General features: G+C 42.5%; 1 protein-coding gene across 6 annotated transcripts; it reads left to right on the forward strand.

Moving 5' to 3' along the window:
- Nucleotides 1-31: 31 nt before the first annotated feature.
- On the forward strand, nt 32-18,240 carry RANBP1 (RAN binding protein 1). 6 transcript variants are annotated; one of them, XM_083717648.1, is made up of 7 exons: nt 1,427-1,736; nt 4,626-4,762; nt 5,579-5,736; nt 6,465-6,593; nt 7,950-8,012; nt 9,568-9,759; nt 16,120-18,240. In XM_083717648.1, exons 1-7 carry the CDS (start codon nt 1,722-1,724, stop codon nt 16,239-16,241), a joined length of 816 nt encoding a protein of 271 aa, XP_083573774.1. In that variant the 5' UTR covers nt 1,427-1,721; the 3' UTR covers nt 16,242-18,240. The 6 variants fall into 6 exon arrangements, with proteins under 6 accessions (XP_083573778.1, XP_083573774.1, XP_083573775.1 ...); XM_083717649.1 differs by having other exon boundaries at nt 16,123-18,240; XM_083717650.1 differs by having other exon boundaries at nt 9,577-9,759.
- The last annotated feature ends 1,703 nt before the right edge of the window (nt 18,241-19,943 follow it).

A 19,943-nucleotide genomic window follows, 5' to 3' on the forward strand; every position in this document is an offset into this window, starting at 1 on the left:
CATGCAACATCTCCTTCCTCCAACCGCCTCCGCCCCCCCCCACCTCGGATTCGCCGCGCGCGGCAGCCATTTTAAGTAAAGGGGGCGGGAGCCGCCGAGGATCTGTGGCGTGAGCCGGCCCGAGACGTCCGGGTGTAGGGCGGCTTATCAATTCCATAAAACATTCACAAATAGTTAATAAGCTTTTAAAACAATAAGCTTTAAAATAAAACAACCTGATTAAACACACGTCAGCTTTCTACATATCTGGGCAGACTTGCCTAAACAAGAACGTTTTTTAGCAGGCGCCGAAAATAACATAGTGAAGGTGCGCTCTTCACTGGGTAGCGGCGCCCTCCCTGTGGAAAACCCAGATGTCAAGGAGAACTACATAACTTTTTTGATGTTTTCCTGAGGTTTCATGATTTGTTGGAAGCCGCCCAGAGTGGGCAGGGTATAAATAAAATAATAATTATTACGGAGTGGGTTTTAATGTGGTACTTTTAGAACTTTGCTCATGTAGAGATAAACGTGCCTGCAGATTTGCCGCACTACTTACTGGTTTTGCCCAATCTGCGAGGATTTCTGACCAGCCTTTTTTCAAAGATTTAGGTCTCTTGGTTTGGAGATCGAGTGGGCATTTGATTCACTTTTTATTAGGGGACGGGTCCTCCTCTGCCTCAGAAAAATGGCCTGTTTTGCTTTTAGAGCGACAATATTTTTTTCCTTGTGGGGATGGTTAATGCGTTTAGAACGGCGGCCGCCAAGCTCTTATCTGACAGAATGTCTGGTTTTTATTTTGTGTGTGTTTTTGTATTTTATATCTTTCGTAATGGCTCCGCTACACAAAATGAAATTTCATTCAGGATGCCTGCAGGCTGTTTCTACAGCGCTGCTGCTGCTGCGCTCGTGTCCTGCTTGAGGACAACAGGCGGCTGGCCGATACGATGCCATTGGCATGGGCCTGACCCAGCAAAGAGTCCGTCATCTCCAAATTTAATGATCACTTAGTTAAATATATTAAGGTAAATTAACTGAAAACAGTTTGCAGATACTTAATTGGCTTAGGATTTTATTTAACTGATGAATTAATATGTTTAATTTCATAATGTGAAGATCTAAGGATGTTATTTTTTAAGAACTGTGATTTGGAAAAACGTTAAAAGGACAAGCAATGAAATTCAACCAAGGGGAAGCGAGGAAGTCACTTAACAATGTTAAAAAGTGTAATTTTTAATAAGGCTATGATTCTTGTTTGTTTGTTTGATGTGTTTGTTTATAATGTTGTGAAAACCAATAAAAAAAGTCCGTCATCTCATTTGCCCGCGCGCCTCCTTTTGCCTGCCTGGCGCGCTACACCAACCCGCTCCCTCTCTCTTATTGCGATGGCGCCACGAGCCCTCGTGAGGGAACTAAAGAGCCTCGTTTTCCCATCAGCCCCTGCGGCAACGGCGCGGGCTGCGGGAATGAGGGGAAAGAAGGGGGGGCGGAAGGAGGGGGCGGGGAGCGCGAGCGACGGAGGAGGCGGAGCGGCAGCGGCGCTGAAGGAGCGTGCGAGGCAGAAAGTGTAGGCCGGGAGGCGGGCGCACGGTCGGTCGGTCGAACAGACGGGACGGGGCGAAAAGCCAGGCAGGGAAAGGTCGCGGCGGGAAACGGGAGAGAGAAAAGCGGCGGCTACATTTGACGAGCGACGCGCCTCACTCGAGCCTTAGGAAAGAGACGACGCCACGCCAGCCCCCGCCATGGCCGAGACGAAGGTGAGACTCGAGAGGGTTGACGAAAAGCGCCGGCGAGCCTCGAAATCGAGAGCGGGGAGCAGTTAAAGGAGGTCCCGGGGGCGGGGGGGTTGGAGAGAGAGAAAGCCTGAGACTAGGCCGCCCTCTTGACTCATCCCCCCTCCCCCACCTCAGGTTTATTAATCCGTTGACGCCCCTTATTTCTCCTCCCGCTTTCCACGGGCTGCCTCAGCGCTGCCTGGCAGCCGTTTCTCTTTCCCCGCCTTCCCCCCCCCCCCCGGGTCTTAACAAGGCCTGGGGCCTCCTATCCGCCTCCAAGGCGTGCAGGCAGGGCCGCCGCCGCAGCAACGTGCTGCGCGCGATTCGCGCTTGCTGGGACGTGGCGTTCCCTTGGGTTTGTGATAATTTCTATAAACCTCCCCCCCCTCTTTTTTGGGGGGGAGTGGGGGTGTACTGGGCCCTTCTCTGTCTCCAGCCCCAGGGTGTGTGGGTGTGCTGAGATCTCCCCCCCCCCTCCCCGCCTGCTGGAGGAGGAGGCCGCCCCACGTGCTCGGCTGCCCATTCCCGCTTCTCCTTCGGAGAGAACCCGGTTTTGTCACAGCGATGTCCTCTCGTTAGTATTTCAATTTTTAAAATATAAGGGAGAACACCCGCATTGAAAGCGCGCTCAGGGTCATAAGGCTTCAAACAGGATGCAGAAGGTGGCTGCTGCTGCTGCTGCTGCTTGCCTTGCTTACCCAAGTATTTCTAGGGATGCAGTCCTGTTCACCCGCTTGGCTGGAGGAAGAGGCAGTTGAATCCATTAAGGCCGCAGGCCTTCACAATATAAAAAGGGTTGCGGATTTGCTCGTTTATATATTTGGCATGATAGAAGAAATGGGATGGGTAGGAAAAGAAAACTAAACAGTGGGAGGGCACAAGTAAAAATCTGACAATTGGCCCAGAAGATAAAATAGCTACTAAGCACAGTAAAACTGCTTTAAATCCCACAATACTGGTTTTAATTTAGTAACTTTGTTGTGCACCCTCTACAAAGAGAAAACTGTGTTTAAAATAGTGATATTTGTATTTCCTTGGTTTGGTTTCTACCCCCCATCATTTGATCACCAAGTAAAAACGTTGTGTCTGCTGTACCTTCTCTGACGCCTCACATTGCTAATAGACACATTAACTTAACACCACAATCCCCTGTCCTTGGGAGGATCCTTCTGTCCTTGGCATCCTAGTTGTTCTATATTGCCTTTTTATATGTAAGAACAAGCAGGCACCATTCAGATTAAACAGCAGCTGCTAGGTCAACAACAGGTAAGTTAAAAATTGGCATTACTGCCCAGCCAAAGTTTCAGAAAATAAATGGTTTTTCATCAAGCACTAGAATTGTATAAATGTAGGTGTATTCAGAGGGAGCTGGTTTCACAGAGAGGGTGCTACTGTTGAAAAAGACTGACCTTCTAAAGAGCCTCTGTAGACAGTGACATGACTAGGAGGGCCTCCTCATCCAAGAATCTTAGTGACCAGTCAGGTTGATTTTCAGAAAGGTGCTCCTTCAGGTAAGTTCTAGGTTTTTTATGGCTTTGTAGGTAAAGACCAAAGCATTAAACCTGTTCTAGTTGCATATTAGCAGCCACTGCCACACTTTTAAGCAGGCATAGGCAAACGCAGCCCTCCAGATATTTGGAGACTACAACTCTCATCATCCCTAGCTAACAGGACCAGTGGTCAGGGATGATGGGAGTTGTAGTCCCAAAACATCTGGAGGGCTGAGTTTGCCTATGCCTGCTTTTAAGAGTGGTATAATATATACATGGTAGGATGTCTCAGTCAGCATCCCAGCCACTGCATTTTGCTCTAGCTGCAGTTTCCAGACCAACCCTAAGAACAGCCCCACTTAAGAGCACATTGCAGTAATCCAGTCTTGAGGTGGTTGATGCATGAGGCATAGTAGCAAGGCTGTCCTGGTTCATAAATGATAATAGCTAGTGCACTAGCCAAAGTTGGGGTGGGGGAGTACTCCTAGCCAGTGTGCCCACCAGGTCCTTCAGTTCAAAGCTGACAAAACATCCCATTGTTACACACTTGCTCCTTTGGAAGAGTGCAGCCCTATCCAGGGTAGGCCAGCATTCCAGTTCTCTGACTTGGGAACCACCTGCCCACAGGACTTCTGCCTTGTCCAGATTCAGTTTTAGACCATCACTGCATTGAGGCACTGGTTCTGGACTTGTATGGCCTCACCTGACTCAGATGTTACTGAGAAATAGAGGCGGCTGTCATCAGCTTATTGATGACAATATACTCCAATTTCCTAATTACTGTTTCAAGCAACTTCATATAAGTAAACAGCATTGGAGAGAAGATGGCACCTTGCACACCCCATAACATAATTATCAGAAGGCCAAGTCACTCAGTGCAACTCTGAAACTGGTCCTTTGAGTAGGAAAAAACCAATGAAAAACAAGACCACCAGTTCTTAATACTGAGCTAATCCATGAGCATCACATTGTCATTGGTATCAAAAGGCATGTGGATGAGTGAACCATGTCCTCAGCCCTTAAAGTTGCTGGCTTCCAAAGAGGGGAAAGCTCCCATTTCTTTGTGGTGAGGATGAAAGTGTGGGCTGCAAGCCACCTCTAACAAGCAGACTAGAGGAGGGGTGGAGCCCCCTCCACCAGCTCACTCATCAGCATGGAATTCCTGCTTGCCTAGGCTGGCTGATGTATATACTTGTTACATTAATTAGTAAAATGAATGCAACTATCACTTCCAGACCAAAATAGAAAAAATGGATTAAATGGCTAAGATGTGCAAGTTCATAAGATCTTGCTTTTTTATTATTGGGGGTCTTTTTGAATTAAATATCACAAGCCTCTTAGCAATTTTGTTTTAAGGTTCATCATATGACTTTTTCCACAGGACACACATGAGGAGCATGACTTAGCACCTGACAACGTAGATGATTCTAACCATGACCCTCAGTTTGAGCCCATAGTTTCTCTTCCTGAGCAAGAGATTAAAACTCTTGAAGAAGATGAGGAAGAACTCTTTAAGATGTAAGTACAATAAGAATGGTGCGTCAGTAACTTCCAAACTTTGGGTTGGGGCATATTAATATGCTGATGGGTTGCAGCATGTGCACATTGGCAAGGCATACATGCTGTCTAGGGCAGTGCCTTTATTAGGCCACCAAAATGTCAGAAAATAGTGTCCAAGCTTTGGTATATGGGATTGAGTCAGTACAACTGTCTTTTTCTAGGTGGCATTGTAAATCTTTGAATGGCCAAACTTTTAACATGGTAGTCTGTATTCACCAACTTAAGGCTTTATTCTGTAGCAATTCTCAGTGAGATAAAAGGGCTATCTTTTTTCTTTCTTTCTTTTTACCGAACAGTCATCCACTTACCTAGAAACGAGGAGTGCAAAGTTGGTTTCCTTTTCTGTGACAGAAACTAGTGTTTTCTATCATATAAGGAATGTCAATTTTCAGGCCAGTTAGTTCATTGAATTTATGAATCACATCCCACAACAGAATGCCCCAAAGCAACTTGAAAGTGTAAAATAAAGCAATACTATAAAAATACATACACATATGAAAAGAGAGACTATCTTGTTCCAACAGCTATTTCTTCCCAATGTACCTATAGTAAACTAGAAGCCTAGTACTACTGTCTTTAGTAAGGATTAGTGTGTGTTTTTTGGGAGAAAATATTGGGGAAACAAATGGTCTAGGGGAGGGAAGCATATCAAATGTACATTTATATGGAGCATTCATGTTAAGAGATCGCAGTTCTGTGAAAAATCTGGTAAAAAGTTCCATGCATAAACTTAAGCTATGCCTTGTTTTCATTTTGTGTTTCCCTCCCCAAAAGGCGAGCAAAACTCTTCCGCTTCGCATCGGAAAACGATCTTCCCGAATGGAAAGAAAGAGGCACTGGTGATGTAAAGCTTCTGAAGCACAAAGAGAAGGGGACCATTCGTCTCTTGATGAGGAGAGATAAAACCCTAAAAATCTGTGCAAATCATTACAGTATGTGATTTGGTACACTGCACTTGTTGTACAGTACTACTTATTTTGCTGTAATAGCAAGAAAGGAAATTAATAATAGGGACAGAAGGTGGTGAAGGTCCTTCTGGTTCTGGTTACTAAGGAAGCGTTATACCCAAGGCCACTTGCACAGCGAGCTTCTGCCTGCATCATCAGTTGGTGCGATGTTGGAGGTTAAAAGGATCAAGAAGCTATGTAGTTTACCTTCTCTTAGCAAATGTCCTTCAGATACAACCTCCAAATATAATCCAGTATGCCACAAGCAGACATGAGATATTTCACAAAGGCATGCAAATAGCTTTAAGCAAGGCAGGGGAACCGTGCTGTGCAAATGAAGAAAACTACACATGGCCCAGTCACTTATAGTCCAACCTTATTTAGTTCAAAAATGGCAGTGAAACCTTCACATGTCTTAACAATAATAGCATGAAAAACATGCCACACTATGTAGTAGGATTTCAGAAAACTAGTCCTAAAGGGTAGCGTCAAGATTCTGGAATGCAGTCTTAATTGTGAATAAAATCTAGTCATGCATTCATTCATAAATAGGCTAGACTAGAACTTAAATGCATTTTTAACAATCTTTTATGTTGCCGATAAGGTAGATATCTTCAGGCAGACAGTTAAGGAGACTGTGTTGTTTGCTCTAGTACTTCCTGTGCCCAGCTACTTTTTTTCTCTCTCTTCCTGCCCCGGCTTTTCCTTTCTAGTTACACCTGTAATGGAGCTGAAGCCCAATGCAGGAAGTGACAGGGCATGGGTGTGGAATACACATGCTGATTTCGCAGATGAGAGTCCTAAGCCAGAACTTCTGGCAATTCGGTTTTTAAATGCAGAAAGTAAGTTAAAAGCAACATAACTTTGATCACTTAAAATTGCTCTGTATGTATGAAGACATGTGAAGTGGGTGTAAACTGAATGTTTTGTATTTCATTGCACCACATTTTTTTGTAATGAAACAGGCTATCCTCTGTGCTAGTACTCTGTTAATACTTCAACAGGGTTGACAGGCCTAAAGAGCACGTCTCATGACTTCTATAAAGTAGGCAGTCTGGGCTATTTCAGAAAAATTTTATAGGTAACATGCAAATTGTGGGCAAGCAAATTAAGTATACTGGATTTACTTTTTGGATTGATAGGATTTTAGAGGTCCTTAAATCCTTGCCTCTTAACAAGTGGAAGCAAAGGTTATTGTGTTCTGCTCTCATATGTCCTGGCCAAATGTAGCTGTTATTTCTATAAAAAGTATTGACTTACTACCATAGCAACCTTCAGGTTCTGTGTTGATTCCTTCTCGTGGTGTGCCAGTGAGGAGCATAGTTAGCTGTTGCATGTAAGCCATTCAGTAAACCCAGGGAAATGGAGCACAACCTTACTTTCTGTGCATAGTGTGAAATTGGCTTTACGGACTTGAAGTCAGAGATGGGGGAAAGCAAATCAGACACAGTCCTTTGTTTCTTGTTTTCCAGCCTATGGAATAAAAATGCCTTTTTTGATGAATGACATTTTTCATTATCTAGCATTGAGCAACAGTGACCTCAAGTGGTCATTTTTGCTAATGTAGTGTAACGGTAAACCACCTGACAACTTCCATTGTATTATAGTTATGAAAGTATTGATATGCTATCTTTATCAGAAATCCTTTTTGCCAATATTAACTCTATTAAAGAAAAATCTGGCAGTGATGCTAGTACATGAACTCTAGTTTAAGATCTAGTTAATCAGTAGGTCTTATGATATAAATCTCCACTGCACCTACTTGTCCAGCAAAACATCAAAGAGTGCATTTTACACTGAAATGTATAAACAGTTCTAGAAACTCAGATACTCTGTAGACTGCATATGTACATGTGGCTTTACTAGATCATAGGCATTGTCAAGACCAGAGCTTTCCAAACTGTGTCTCAATACGTTAGTGTGTCAGCTGCAGTATGTAGGTGTGTCACACAAACATTCTCCATGTTCCTCCTGGGGCAGGAAATGGGTTAGTTTAACCTCTGGTTTGCTAGTAAAACTGAATTACTGTGTCCCAAAATGATGCATGTCTAAAAAGTGTCTTGCAAACATCAAAAGATTGGAAAGCTCTGGTCTTGATACAAAGAGGATGAGTGTTCATGCAATCTGAGGTACCAGAGAAAAAAATGTGTCTAGATCCATTGCAGCATATTTTATGATACTTTATTTCCTTAAAACAGATGCACAGAAATTCAAGGCAAAATTTGAAGAATGTAGAAATGAGGTTGACAAGGGAAAGAAAGGTAAGAATTTGTTTTCTTCTGATGAAGGAATACTGCAGTCAGGAGACTGCAAACAATTCTGCAAAAACCCCTGAACTGTCAGAATAACTAGCATTTTATATATGTACGATATGCCACGTTTTAGACCCTCTTGTAGATCCTCATTTACTTTAGCAGAAATGTAAGAGTTAAAGAGGCTTGCACTGAGGCAGTCTTGCCTTTTTCCATTATCTTCAGCAACATGCATCTCTGAACCTTTCAGCGTTACTGTCTCGTCTTGCTGTTTACCTAATTTTAGAATTTCTTGATCATACCCCACAGCTTAGCAATGTCAGAAAGTGACATGCTATCTCGTTTTTTGCATGTCAGAGCAACTGACTTTCAGACACTTAAGAAATCCTTCTTATGAAACAGTAGGCAGGCAGTTGATTGTACAAAATAAAGTTTAGTTAACTTTATTCAAATCAATTTATTGCTAAAGCGAGAAGCAAATTGTGCATTGTTAGCACTCTCTTATATGCTGTTTTGAGGATAGACAATCTGGCTTTCAGGTAAGGTACTAAAAATATGGCAGTTGCAAGAAACAGTATGTAATCTTGGAGAACAATTGGAAATATAAACAAGATACATGGTCTTTGCATAAGAAGTCCAGCACACATTGTTTACATATCCAGCGATGACTAACTCATTTGCCATATTGACTGTGTTCACAACAAGCAAAGAGCCTGGACTTAATAAATTGTACTTGTATGAGCTCTGTGCTAGTGCGTTCAACCTTAATCTGTTTCACATGCATGGTTAAACAAATCAAGCCCTACTACTGGCAGACACCAGTCTTGTCCCCCAGGTTCTAGGTCCTAAGTGGTTCCTAAGGTATCCAGGTCCCAAGTCATTAAGGGTTTTCAGGCTTGAACTGAACCCGGAAACCAATTAGCCAGTATAAATCGCTGTGGGACGTGGGTGGCGCTGTGGGTTAAAACACAGAGCCTAGGGCTTGCTGATCAGAAGGTTGGCGGTTCGAATCCCCGTGACTGGGTGAGCGCCCGTTGCTTGGTTCCTGCTCCTACCCACTTAGCAGTTCAAAAGCACATCAAAGTGCAAGTAGATAAATAGGTACCGCTCTAGCAGGAAGGTAAACGGCGTTTCCGTGCGCTGCTCTGGTTCGCCAGAAGCGGCTTAGTCATGCTGGCCACATGACCCGGAAGCTGTATGCCGGCTCCCTCGGCCAATAAAGCAAGGTGAGCGCCACAACCTCAGAGTCTGCCATGACTGGACCTAATGGTCAGGGGTCCCTTTACCTTTATAAATTGCTGAGAACTGACAAGATTTTCATAAGGAGAAACAAACCACAAGCCTGGTTTGGACACAGTTCTAAATTATTCCTTTTCTAGTTTGTTTAACTGTTCATGTCAGGGGAGGAATGAAGCGGGAGCAGAACTGTGCACCAGCACGCATCGTGTACACAGTATGATTTATTAAGCCAAGGTTATTCACTTATTGTTGCATGTAACACAGCCAGTGACTGCTAAAGAATTTTCTGTTAACACCTGTATATAAGAAAATTAACTTGCTATAGTGTACATAGGACCAAGAGACATGGACAGCGAGGGAGCTACTAAAGTGACCTGCAATACCTGTGCCATGTCTGTCTTCATGCCTGAGAATGTGGAAAACTACACCTGCAAGGAGTGCAAGCGGATTCCCGTGCTGAAAGAGAAGATAGAGCAACTTGAGACCCGCCTAGCCACACTTCAAGCTACTGGGCAAGGTGAGGAATTTCTCATTAGAGCAGAGTGGACTCTCTTGGAACAGCAACACAGGTGGGGTGCCCCTAGGAAGGAGGAAGATTGCCCATTGCAGGAAACGAATGCCCGGAGGAACATGACAGACAGAAGCAGTACTGTCAGGAACCATGCTTTGACACTGGAGCTGCAAAATCAATTCCATGCCCTCAACTTGGACACCAATTCTGGGCTAGAGGAGCAAGTACAGTAGTTGCAGACCTCAGAATACATAGAAGTGATGGTGGAAGGTGCAGTGTGCAGTACAATTCCTGTCACTCCCCAGAGGTGGAAGAGAAGTGTGTTGGTGGTAGGTGACTCCCTGCTGAGAGGGACAGAGGCAGCAGTGTGCAGGTTTAACAGGATGTATTGGGTGGTGAACTGTCTTCAGGTGCAACAATTCACTATGTGACAGACAGGTTGCCAAGTTTTATAAAGCCCACTGACAGTGACAACCCCTTCTGATTCATGGGTACAAATGATTCTGCTAGATGTAGTCTTCAGCATAATAGCAAGGGACGTTGACACTCTGGGCAGGAAGCTGCAGGGCCTTGGGGCACAGGTGGTATTTTCAACACTCTTTCCTGTTGAAGATTGGGGCACAGGAAGAGGAAAATGCTGGAAGTAAAGTATTGGTGGCACAGGTGATGTCAGGAAAGGTGTAGCTTCTTGGATCATGTTCTCTTCTTCTTTGAGGAAGGATGTCTGGCAAGAGATGAGTTGTACCCCATGGCAGTTGGCAAGAGTGCTTTTGCTAAGAGTCTTATGAACCTGATCAGGAAAGCTTTAAATTAAACCCTGAGAAAGAGGGAGAGGACATTGCAGACTACAAGGAGAGACCTGGTACTGAGGATAACAGCTTCACTTGCGCACAGGAAATGGAGGTGTTGCTCCAGAAATCTGCTGAAGGGCAGGAAACTGCAAGAAGATGGAAGAAGCAACAAGAGGATCATCTCTCCTGGACCTGTTACTTACCAGGAAGAGATCGACAAATGATACAGAGGCAAGAGAAATCTGAGTGTAGTCAGACATGTGCTCTGGACTTTTAAGAAGGCTGATCTCAAAAAGCTTGAGGAATACTCAAAGAGAAGAAATACTCAAAGAGAAGGAAGTCCTAGAAGAATGAGAGTTTTTTAAAAAGTGGAATATTGAAGATACAAAGGCAGACCATTCCAACAAGAAAAGTGGGAAACTTCTAAAGAAACTGATGTAGCTGCATAAGGTGCTTACAGATGAGCTGAGATTTAAGAAAGACATATATAAGAAATGGAAGAAAGGGGCAATCACAAAGGAGAGTAGCCAACAGTTGCAGGGAGGTCAGGTGGGCCAAAGCTCAGGTTTGCAAGAGACGTTAAAAATAATAAAGTAAGTTTATTTGGCTATGTTCAAAGCAAGAAGAACAACAACAAGCAAGTAGTGGGTCCTCTGCATGGAAAAGACTGAGAAATTTTATTGGGTGACAGAGAAGGCAGAACTGCTCAACACCTACTTTGCCTCTGTCTTCACCCAAAAGAAAAGCAGTGCCCAACCTGGTGATAACAGAATAATAAATGTTGCAAGGAGGGAGCCTGCAGCCCACAATAGGAAAAGAGGTGGCGTGGGAACACCTAGTTATTTTAAATGAATTCAAATCTCCCAAGGCAAGTATAGTGTCCTGATCAAAGGAAGTATTCATCCTGCTCTGTTGGTCTTGCCTTGGTCAGAACACATCTGGAGTACCAAGTCCAGTTATGGGCACCACAATTTAATAAGGTTATTGACAAGCAGAGGAGGGCAACCAAGATGATCAGGATTTTGGAAACCAAGCCTTATGAGAAATGGTTGAGAGAATTGGGTATGTTTAGCTTTGAAAAGAGGAGACTGAGAGGAGTTATGATTGCCATCTTCAAATACCTAAAGGGCTGTCACATGGAAGAGGGAACAAGCTTGTTTTCTTCTGCTCCAGAGGCTAGGATCCGAACCAATGGATTCAAGTTACAAGAGGAAATTCCAATTAAACAAAAGAAGAAAATTCTGACAATAAGAGCTATTTGAAAGTGGAACAGACTCCAATGAGAGTTGATGGCCTCTTCTTCCTTGGAGGTTGTTTTAGCAGAGGCTTGATGGCCTTCTGTTATGTATGATCTCGTTGAGATTCCTGCATCGCAGGGGATTGGAGCAGATGGTCCTTTGGATCCCTTCCAACTAAATTCTATGATTGTATAAAAGTAGAAAAATACAAAACATTTCCTAAATATATAAGCCAGAAAAAGGATGACCAACTAATGGCATTCTATAATTCTATATAATTAAGGAATGTGTTATAGATAGCACCTTTTCCCTTGGCCAGGCATGTAATTATTCTAGTACATAACAAATTTATTGAAATTTAAACACAGCTCAAAGCCTGAGGTTTCTTAAAAACAGTGACTTCTGCGTTCAGAGTATTTCCAAGAAATATGTTTCTCAACCAGTAGTTTCACCATCCCTAGGCAGGATAATAGCTTTTCGCATTAAAAACAGAGATACAGCAAATTACATCTCTAGCTACAGTAGCTGAAAGAGACAATGGGGACCTGCATGTTTGAAGCCGTTCCCATTTCCAGCATCCTATAAGCTTTTCTGACAAGCTAGTGGTATTTTTTGAGTTGTGCTAAAGCCATCAGCTATCCAAATCACACAGATCATCCAGGGTATCACAGGTCTTTCATATGATAACCTTGGCATGGCATGTTACATGTGAAGTGAAAGACTCGTACAGCATCCTTTATCTTAGGGGAATTCCATTGTGCTCTGATGCTCTTGGCTTGCCTGTACATGATTTCTTCTTTTAATAATAATAATAATAATAATATCTTTATTGTCATTGCCCCCTCTCAGGGACAACGAAATTACTTGGCTGCTCCATCCACCCAGATAGGGCACTCCACTTAAAATCAGAACAACTATAAAAACACTAATTAAAACAATATAATATAATACAGCAAGGAAGATTAGATGACTTCAAAGTCCAGGTTTCCCATTCAGGGCCGAGATCGCTCTGGAGAAGAAGCTGTTCTTGAGACGGCTCGTTCTTGTCATCATCGTCCTGTATCTCCGTCCCGACGGCAGGAGCTCGAAGAGACAGTGACCAGGATGCGATGGATCTTTTACTATGTCCAGTGCCTTCCTATGGCACCTTGTGGCATAAATCTGCTCTAAGGTGGAGAGTGGGCAGCCAACAATGCTCTCTGCTGCCTTAACAACTCTGCACAACCCCATCCTGTCCTGGGTAGTACAGCTTCCGTACCACACACATAAGCCATAAGTGAGCACGCTCTCAATGGCACAGTGATAGAAGGCAAGCAGCAGTTTCTGCGGAAGATGGTTTTTCCTTAGGATTCTTAAAAAGTACAGTCTCTGCTGCGCCTTCTTCACAAGCCCCCTTGTGTTGACACTCCAGGACAGATCCTCTTGTAATTCAATACCCAAAAATCTGAACGTTGTTACCCTCTCCACACAGACCCCATCAATCAGAAGTGGCTGGACATTGCTCTTCTGTCTCCTGAAGTCCACCACAAGCTCCTTTGTCTTCCTTGTATTTATGAGCAAGTTGTTAGCTCTGCACCACTCTGTCAGCCGCTCCACCTCATCTCTATAGTCCGTTTCACCCTCCCTTTCAGAGATGAGCCCAATCACGGTTGTGTCATCTGCAAATTTGACAACCCTATTACTAGGGTGAGCAGCGACACAATCGTACGTGTAGAGAATATAAAGGAGCGGACTAAGTACGCATCCCTGTGGTGTTCCTGTGTTAGTCTTAAGTGCATTAGAGGTATAAGGGCCCAACCGAACCCTCTGGGTGCGGTCCGACAGAAATGGCCCTCAGTGTTTGTGCCTTGCTTCTGTTTCTGACATGAGAGGGGAAGCAAAGGAATCTCTTCTCAGTTACAGTTATACCATGGTCAGTTATACCATGGTTCCTGAAAGCCTTGGTACTTGTACATTTTGGCTCCTGAATGCTGTAAACCTGGAAGTAATTGTTGCGGTTTGCAAACGTTTTTGGAAGCCGAACGTCCGACGCAGCTTCCGGTTGAGTGCAGCCAATCTGAAGCCACACCTTGGTTTGCAAATGTTTTCAGAAGTCGAATGGACTTCCAGAACGGGTTACGTTTGACAACCAACGTACGACTACTCACTGTTTTCTCCATTTGATACAAGTGGGGCTTACTATACTCTTCTAAAGAAAATGTTTTCAGTGCTTGATCTCAGTTCCTTGCACATCACTCACTAGTCAAACTGGACGTTCACTATCAAACATGGTTTTCTTATGACCAGGGAACTCACAGCCACAATTGACAGGATTACTTGACACCTGGATCTCTGTCACCTTGTTGGATGTCTCTGCCCTGCAAGCAGCAGATAAGGAAATGAAGTTGTGATATGAGTGATTGCAGCCTGATGGCAGATAACCAATAAGTAGCTCAGTAGCCACGATCAAGGATAAGTTGAATTTTTGCGACTTCCCTAAAGAACACAGATGGAGATTCGGGATAGACCAAAAAAAGTACTTTGCGAAACACATACAGTGGTACCTTGGTTTAAGAACAGTTTAGTTTATGAACAACTTGGATTAAGAACACTGCAAGCCCAGAAGTAGGTGTTTTGGTTTGTGAACTTTGCCTTGGAAGCAGAACATGTTTCACTTCCTGTTATTGAGTCCCCCGCTGCTATGGGAAAGCACGCCTTGGTTTAAGAACGGACTTCTGGAACGGATTAAATTCGTAAACCAAGGTGTCACTGTATAGGTATAGGTACCACAAATTTATTACCACAATATGTGATAATCACCACCATCTTGGATGCCTTTAGAAGAGGATCAGGCAGTCATAGAGGATGCTCTCAATGGCTGTTAGTCATAATGGGGGAGTTGCGCAGGAGTGTTGTTGCATTTGTGTCCTGCTTGTGAGCCTCTCATAAGTATCTGGTTGGCCTAACAGGATGCTAGACTAGATAGACCTTTGGTCTGATTGCACAGGGCTCTTACATCAAGTGTTCAGGGCCATGATTAACAGGTAAGCAATCTTCATTTTTATGCTTAATAGCAGGCTCACTCTGTGCCTGACTGCAATATTCAGTCACGGTGCTTTTTAGGCCTGCTAGAGTAATCCAGGATGTTGTGAACACTTTCCCTACTTGTGGAAGTCAGTTTCAATTGATCTTGGTACAGATGACCCTTTTTGTCCTTTCCAATCCACAATTCTAGGATTCCAGGTGCTTCATTATTACTGATGATTTTGAGGTATAGAAATGTTACCAGTTTTAAAAATCTTGACGTTGGGATTTTTTAAGAGAGACTCTTAGTATTCAATTGACTTTTTATGTACTCATCAGGACGTGAAGTGTTATTCTCACTGAAGTGTCTGGTTTTCATACAGCTGCGTCATAGCTCTGCATGGATACAAATTCATATATATATATATACATACAAACAGCAGAACATTCCAAAATTATTTCTTTCTTGCAGCACTTTGTTACAGTGGAATAGCTTGTTGCTTTGTAATTAAAATTGTATTGATGGTTAGCAATTCAAAATCTTTGGGTAAGGAGGGGAGATTCTCCCCTCCCCCTTTGAGTTAATGGTTTTTCAAACTACGAAGCATTCCTTTTTCCTGCAGATTATCCTGAAGGCATAAAAACATAGACATGTTGCAATAGAGAGCTTCTACTTTTCAAATAATGTAACCTTGGGTTGAAGTAGCTTCGGGATGAATATTTTCAGGTTGCGCTCCATGGCGACCCGGAAGTAACAGAGCGCGTTACTTCCGGGTTTTGTTCAAAATGACGCCATGTGTGGAAGCGGCGAAACGCGACGCGCAGTCACGTGTTACGTTCACTTCAGGATGTGAACTGGGCTCCGGAACGGATCCCGTTCGCATCCAGAGGTAACACTGGATCTTTTTAAAAAACTCCGCTGCTTATGATCTGAGTGCTAAAAGGACCTGCCTGTGAGAAATTGGAAAGTCAGGAACCAACCAATGCCTTTTCCTTCTTCCCTCCTGGGCCTGTAGTTGCGTGTCTTTTATCCTAACCAAATTACCCTGCTTCCTCCAAAGAACTTGGGGCAATACACATAGGGTGGGTTATTGCATGTTACAACAGTATCCCTCTCGGGTAAGCTGAGCAGAAATGTAACAGCTTTCCCAAGGCTCTCCCATTAAGTGGAACTTTGAATCTGGCTTATCTGTTGTTCAAATCACAGCATTTGCCACGCTGACTGTCTTGCATTATTACACCATACAAAATACTATATTGTTCTCTCAGATCTTTTTGACATGTTTCCATATTACCTACTGCACTGTCTAATAATATCTTTAAACATTTTTTAGCAGGAACAGAAAAAAATGATAGTGCTGATAAAGTTGCCGAGAAACTAGAAGAACTTTCTGTAAAGGAGGAGATCAAAGAATCGGAGAAAGAAGTCAAGGAGAAAACTGAAGAAAAGCAATAAATCATCTTGGGCCTTGTGTTTTATTTTTTTCTTAATTTTTTAATTTTTACAAGGGACTTTATAAAGAACTGTATTACAACATTCACTTTTTTTTCTAACTTTTTGCCCTTTTTGAAGAGATCTTCAGAAAAAATCCATTCCCCAGTCATGAAAATGTACTGTGCTAAACTTTCTTTTCCATAGTGGAAACACTTATTTATAGTCATCCAAGAGAGTGAATAAAAGTTTGAAAATGGTGTCAAAGGACAGAACTGAATTTTCTGTATGCTTCAGATGTGTGGCTGCAATTATTACCTTGGGTTATATTTTTCAGTGCATATCTTTAGATGAGATGTAGTATAACTGAATTATACCAGTAGAAAAAGTGCAGGTAATAAAGATGTTTCTCATATACTGTGACTGAAAGCTGTTAATGAATGAAACAAGATACTCTATATTTTCCTTGTAAGTGGGGTTTGAGTGAATGTACGTGTTTCGTGAAACTTTGTTACGGAAAATGGCGTACCCCTTAGAATATAATGTCATAATCCTCCAATGGATTTCAGCATACTTATGGTTTCTAATGGTCCTTTGTAGTTGACCGAGCATGGCAGAACATACGTTCTGAATTTGCCATGGCTGAAAGTGATGCTGGTTGGCAACCATGAAGCTTAAGACCTTACTATATTTCAAATATTTCTCCATGCAGAACAAGAATGTGCTGTCTGGAAAACTTTAGGATCACAAGCGGTTTGTGGAATAGATGGGACACGAAGCCCAGTTCACTATGATCTCTTTAAATCTTCAGTTTAAGCTATCCATTTAACACAAGTATTAAGATTAGTGTATTACATATCCTGTTATTTGTTGCTGTCTTAATGATAGCATACCCTAGTGCTTTTTGCAGGTGGGGGAATTGACGTAATCTTAATGGGGCTTCAGGACTCTGCATCACTCATAGGGATAGAACCTCGGGCAGATTTAACGTTAAAACTTCAATGCCATGTACCTAAACTAAGATGTTCTATCGCTTGTTCTGCCACTGATAATAAAAATTGGTTATCTTGCAGGATTTGCTGCAAGGATAGTCTTATGTGGGAGCTTACTTCCACATGGAAGTCCTTTTCGATCTCTATGTAGGAACAGCCAAGGGTGTTTGTGACTGATTGCATTTGGCACACAAGTTTACACTTTTACTGCAAAATAGGCAATGATTGCTGACAATGCCAATGATGTTCCTGTATCCAGGTCTTTGTTGCACAAGTGTGTGTGTCTGGATTGGGGCTTGTCTCAGTCCAAGTCCATTTTTTATACATTTATATTGTCCCACTTCTGTTAACTGTGTGGGTCTCCTCAAAACACATAGATTGTCTAACGTACTTGAGAGGTGAGAATAACTGATGAATAACTCTTTAAAGGTCTGAGCCTCCCAGGTACACATCGACTGTATATTGAGTGTGCATGTGTGTAGATGTGAAACGTTGCTTTTCCTATTCGTAATGGTATGCACAACACTTCAAACGCAAGCCTTTTCACGTGAAACTGGGTGGCAGAATCTTTCACTTAATATAATGGATTTAGAATGCGTCCTCTTGTCTTTACCTACAATTATAAACATTCCCTGGATTTTCTGTTTCCAATAATTGTTTTGGATTTTGATTCTATGATTAATTCCCCCCCCCCCCCTGTTCTTTGTGCATACTGTTAGCTGCGTAGCGTTTTGCCCTTGTCATGTTTGATTCTTATGGCTGAGTCTTGTCAAGACTGCTAGAATTTCTTCGGACTTTTCTATGTGAGGGTGGGAATAAGACCTGCAGAAATACCTCAACAAATCCCTTATTAAGGACTCTTGCCAGTATATATGATAGTAATGCATTTGAAGGTTAAAAGGGCATTGTCTATTGCTCTTCAGATCCTCCCATCTGTAAAAGTCACCATAAGTGGATTCTGATTTATCTTGTCAAAGGGAGAAATTTTGCTCACCAAACTAACTTCAAAATAAATTTAACTGTAATCATCATTCTTGCTTTTTTTTAAAGTTCTTATAACATCAGATATACATTGATGTTACAGAAGCAGAAAATGGCAACAAGCCGTATCGCAATGTGACCTTTTCAATGCTAAGGCACCCTCTTTGCTGCAACCAAGCCTTTCTTCAAATATGTTGTCTCAGGACACATTTGTATACTTCTTCACATCCTCTGACTTGTACCTGTGATTGTTTACAACTGTTTAAAACATTCAGGTGACATGATTTTTATATGGTACATTTGCTGATCGTAAAACATGTTGAGGTTGGAGCGCCTTTTGGATGTTAAAACGTATTTCACATTTTTGTTTTTTATAGCAGAGAGGAAGGAAGGTGTGCTTGTGTGTGTTAGTGTGTTAACTTACTACGCAGAAGGAAGAGTTTTGTGAGCCTCCAGTGTAAAATCTGGAGGTTTCCAGTGTTGAACCAAGACTGGGTTTTTTTGGGGGGGGTTACATTGTCTATTCATTCATACTCACGTGTTATGCTTTTATGGAAGAGAATGTTTCAAAAATGAACCGAAGCCATACAGCAGAACTTTATAAACAATATTTCAACTTCTCTATACATAATAAATATACTAAAGTGAGGTGTTATAATTTAATTCTCTCTTTTTAAAATTGGGAGGTGAATTGGAGTCTGGTTGCTGCCATTTTAAGCTATGAACTCTTTCTAGGTTGAATTGTGTCATTCACAAACTTTGTGTGTAAAAGGATATCTTTATAGAGGTGCTATGTGAACTTCTGGGAAGCATATGTTGATAGCAAGGCTCCTAAAACTAATTTACACTGCCTTGGGAAATGTCTGCAGAACTGATTAATTCCATGAACAAAACTCTGAATGGGAATATTACTATTTTTAAAAAGGTTACTCAGCAATTTAACATATATAAACAAGCAAATGCATTGAAACTGACATAAAAGAAAAACAAATCTAAGTTCCTTTAAGAAAAAAAAAGGCGGGATCAAAACATTCCACCCACTTTTGAGTCCAGAATACAGTGGTACCTTGGTTTACAAACTTGATCCGTTCCAGAAGCCCATTCTTAAACCAAAGCGTTAAACCAAGGTGTGCTTTCCCATAGCAGCACGGGACTCAATTTACACTTAGCAGGAAGTGAAACGTTCTGCTTCCAAGGCAAAGTTCACAAACCAAAACACTTCCGGGTTTGCAGCGTTCTTAATCCAAGTTGTTCATAAACTAAGCTGTTCTTAAACCAAGGTACCACTGTAGCTAAAGCATTTGCAAAATTTGCCTGGCACCTAAAGCTATGTAATGATGGCATCAGGGGAGAGCTTTCCACAAGCAGGGAGCCACCCCTGAAAATGAGTGTTCTCATGTTGTTACCCTCTGGACCCCACCCCCCCAGGAGGGAACACACAGAAGAGGTCTGGGTCTGGGTCAGTTCAATGGAGGAGAGGTGGTCCGTGAGATATTGGGGCCCTGAGACACATAAGGTTTTAAAGGTGAAAACCACCACATTGAATTTGGCCTGGAAACTAATTGGCCAGTACAGTCGGGCCAGGACTTGTGTTGTGTGACTTGAGTGCTTTGAATAGTACTGACTTAAGAAGGAAAAACCTAAATGGCACCAGGGAAATAAATTTAAACTGTTTCAAGAACATTGATTCATAATTAAATAAGCATTGAGGGCTGCAGCAGTAATTAAGCTGTAAATGCTCTGTATTCTGCAG

Source organism: Podarcis gaigeae, assembly GCF_964106915.1.
Source record: "Podarcis gaigeae genome assembly, chromosome: 16".
Classification (NCBI taxonomy): Eukaryota; Metazoa; Chordata; class Lepidosauria; order Squamata; family Lacertidae; genus Podarcis; species Podarcis gaigeae.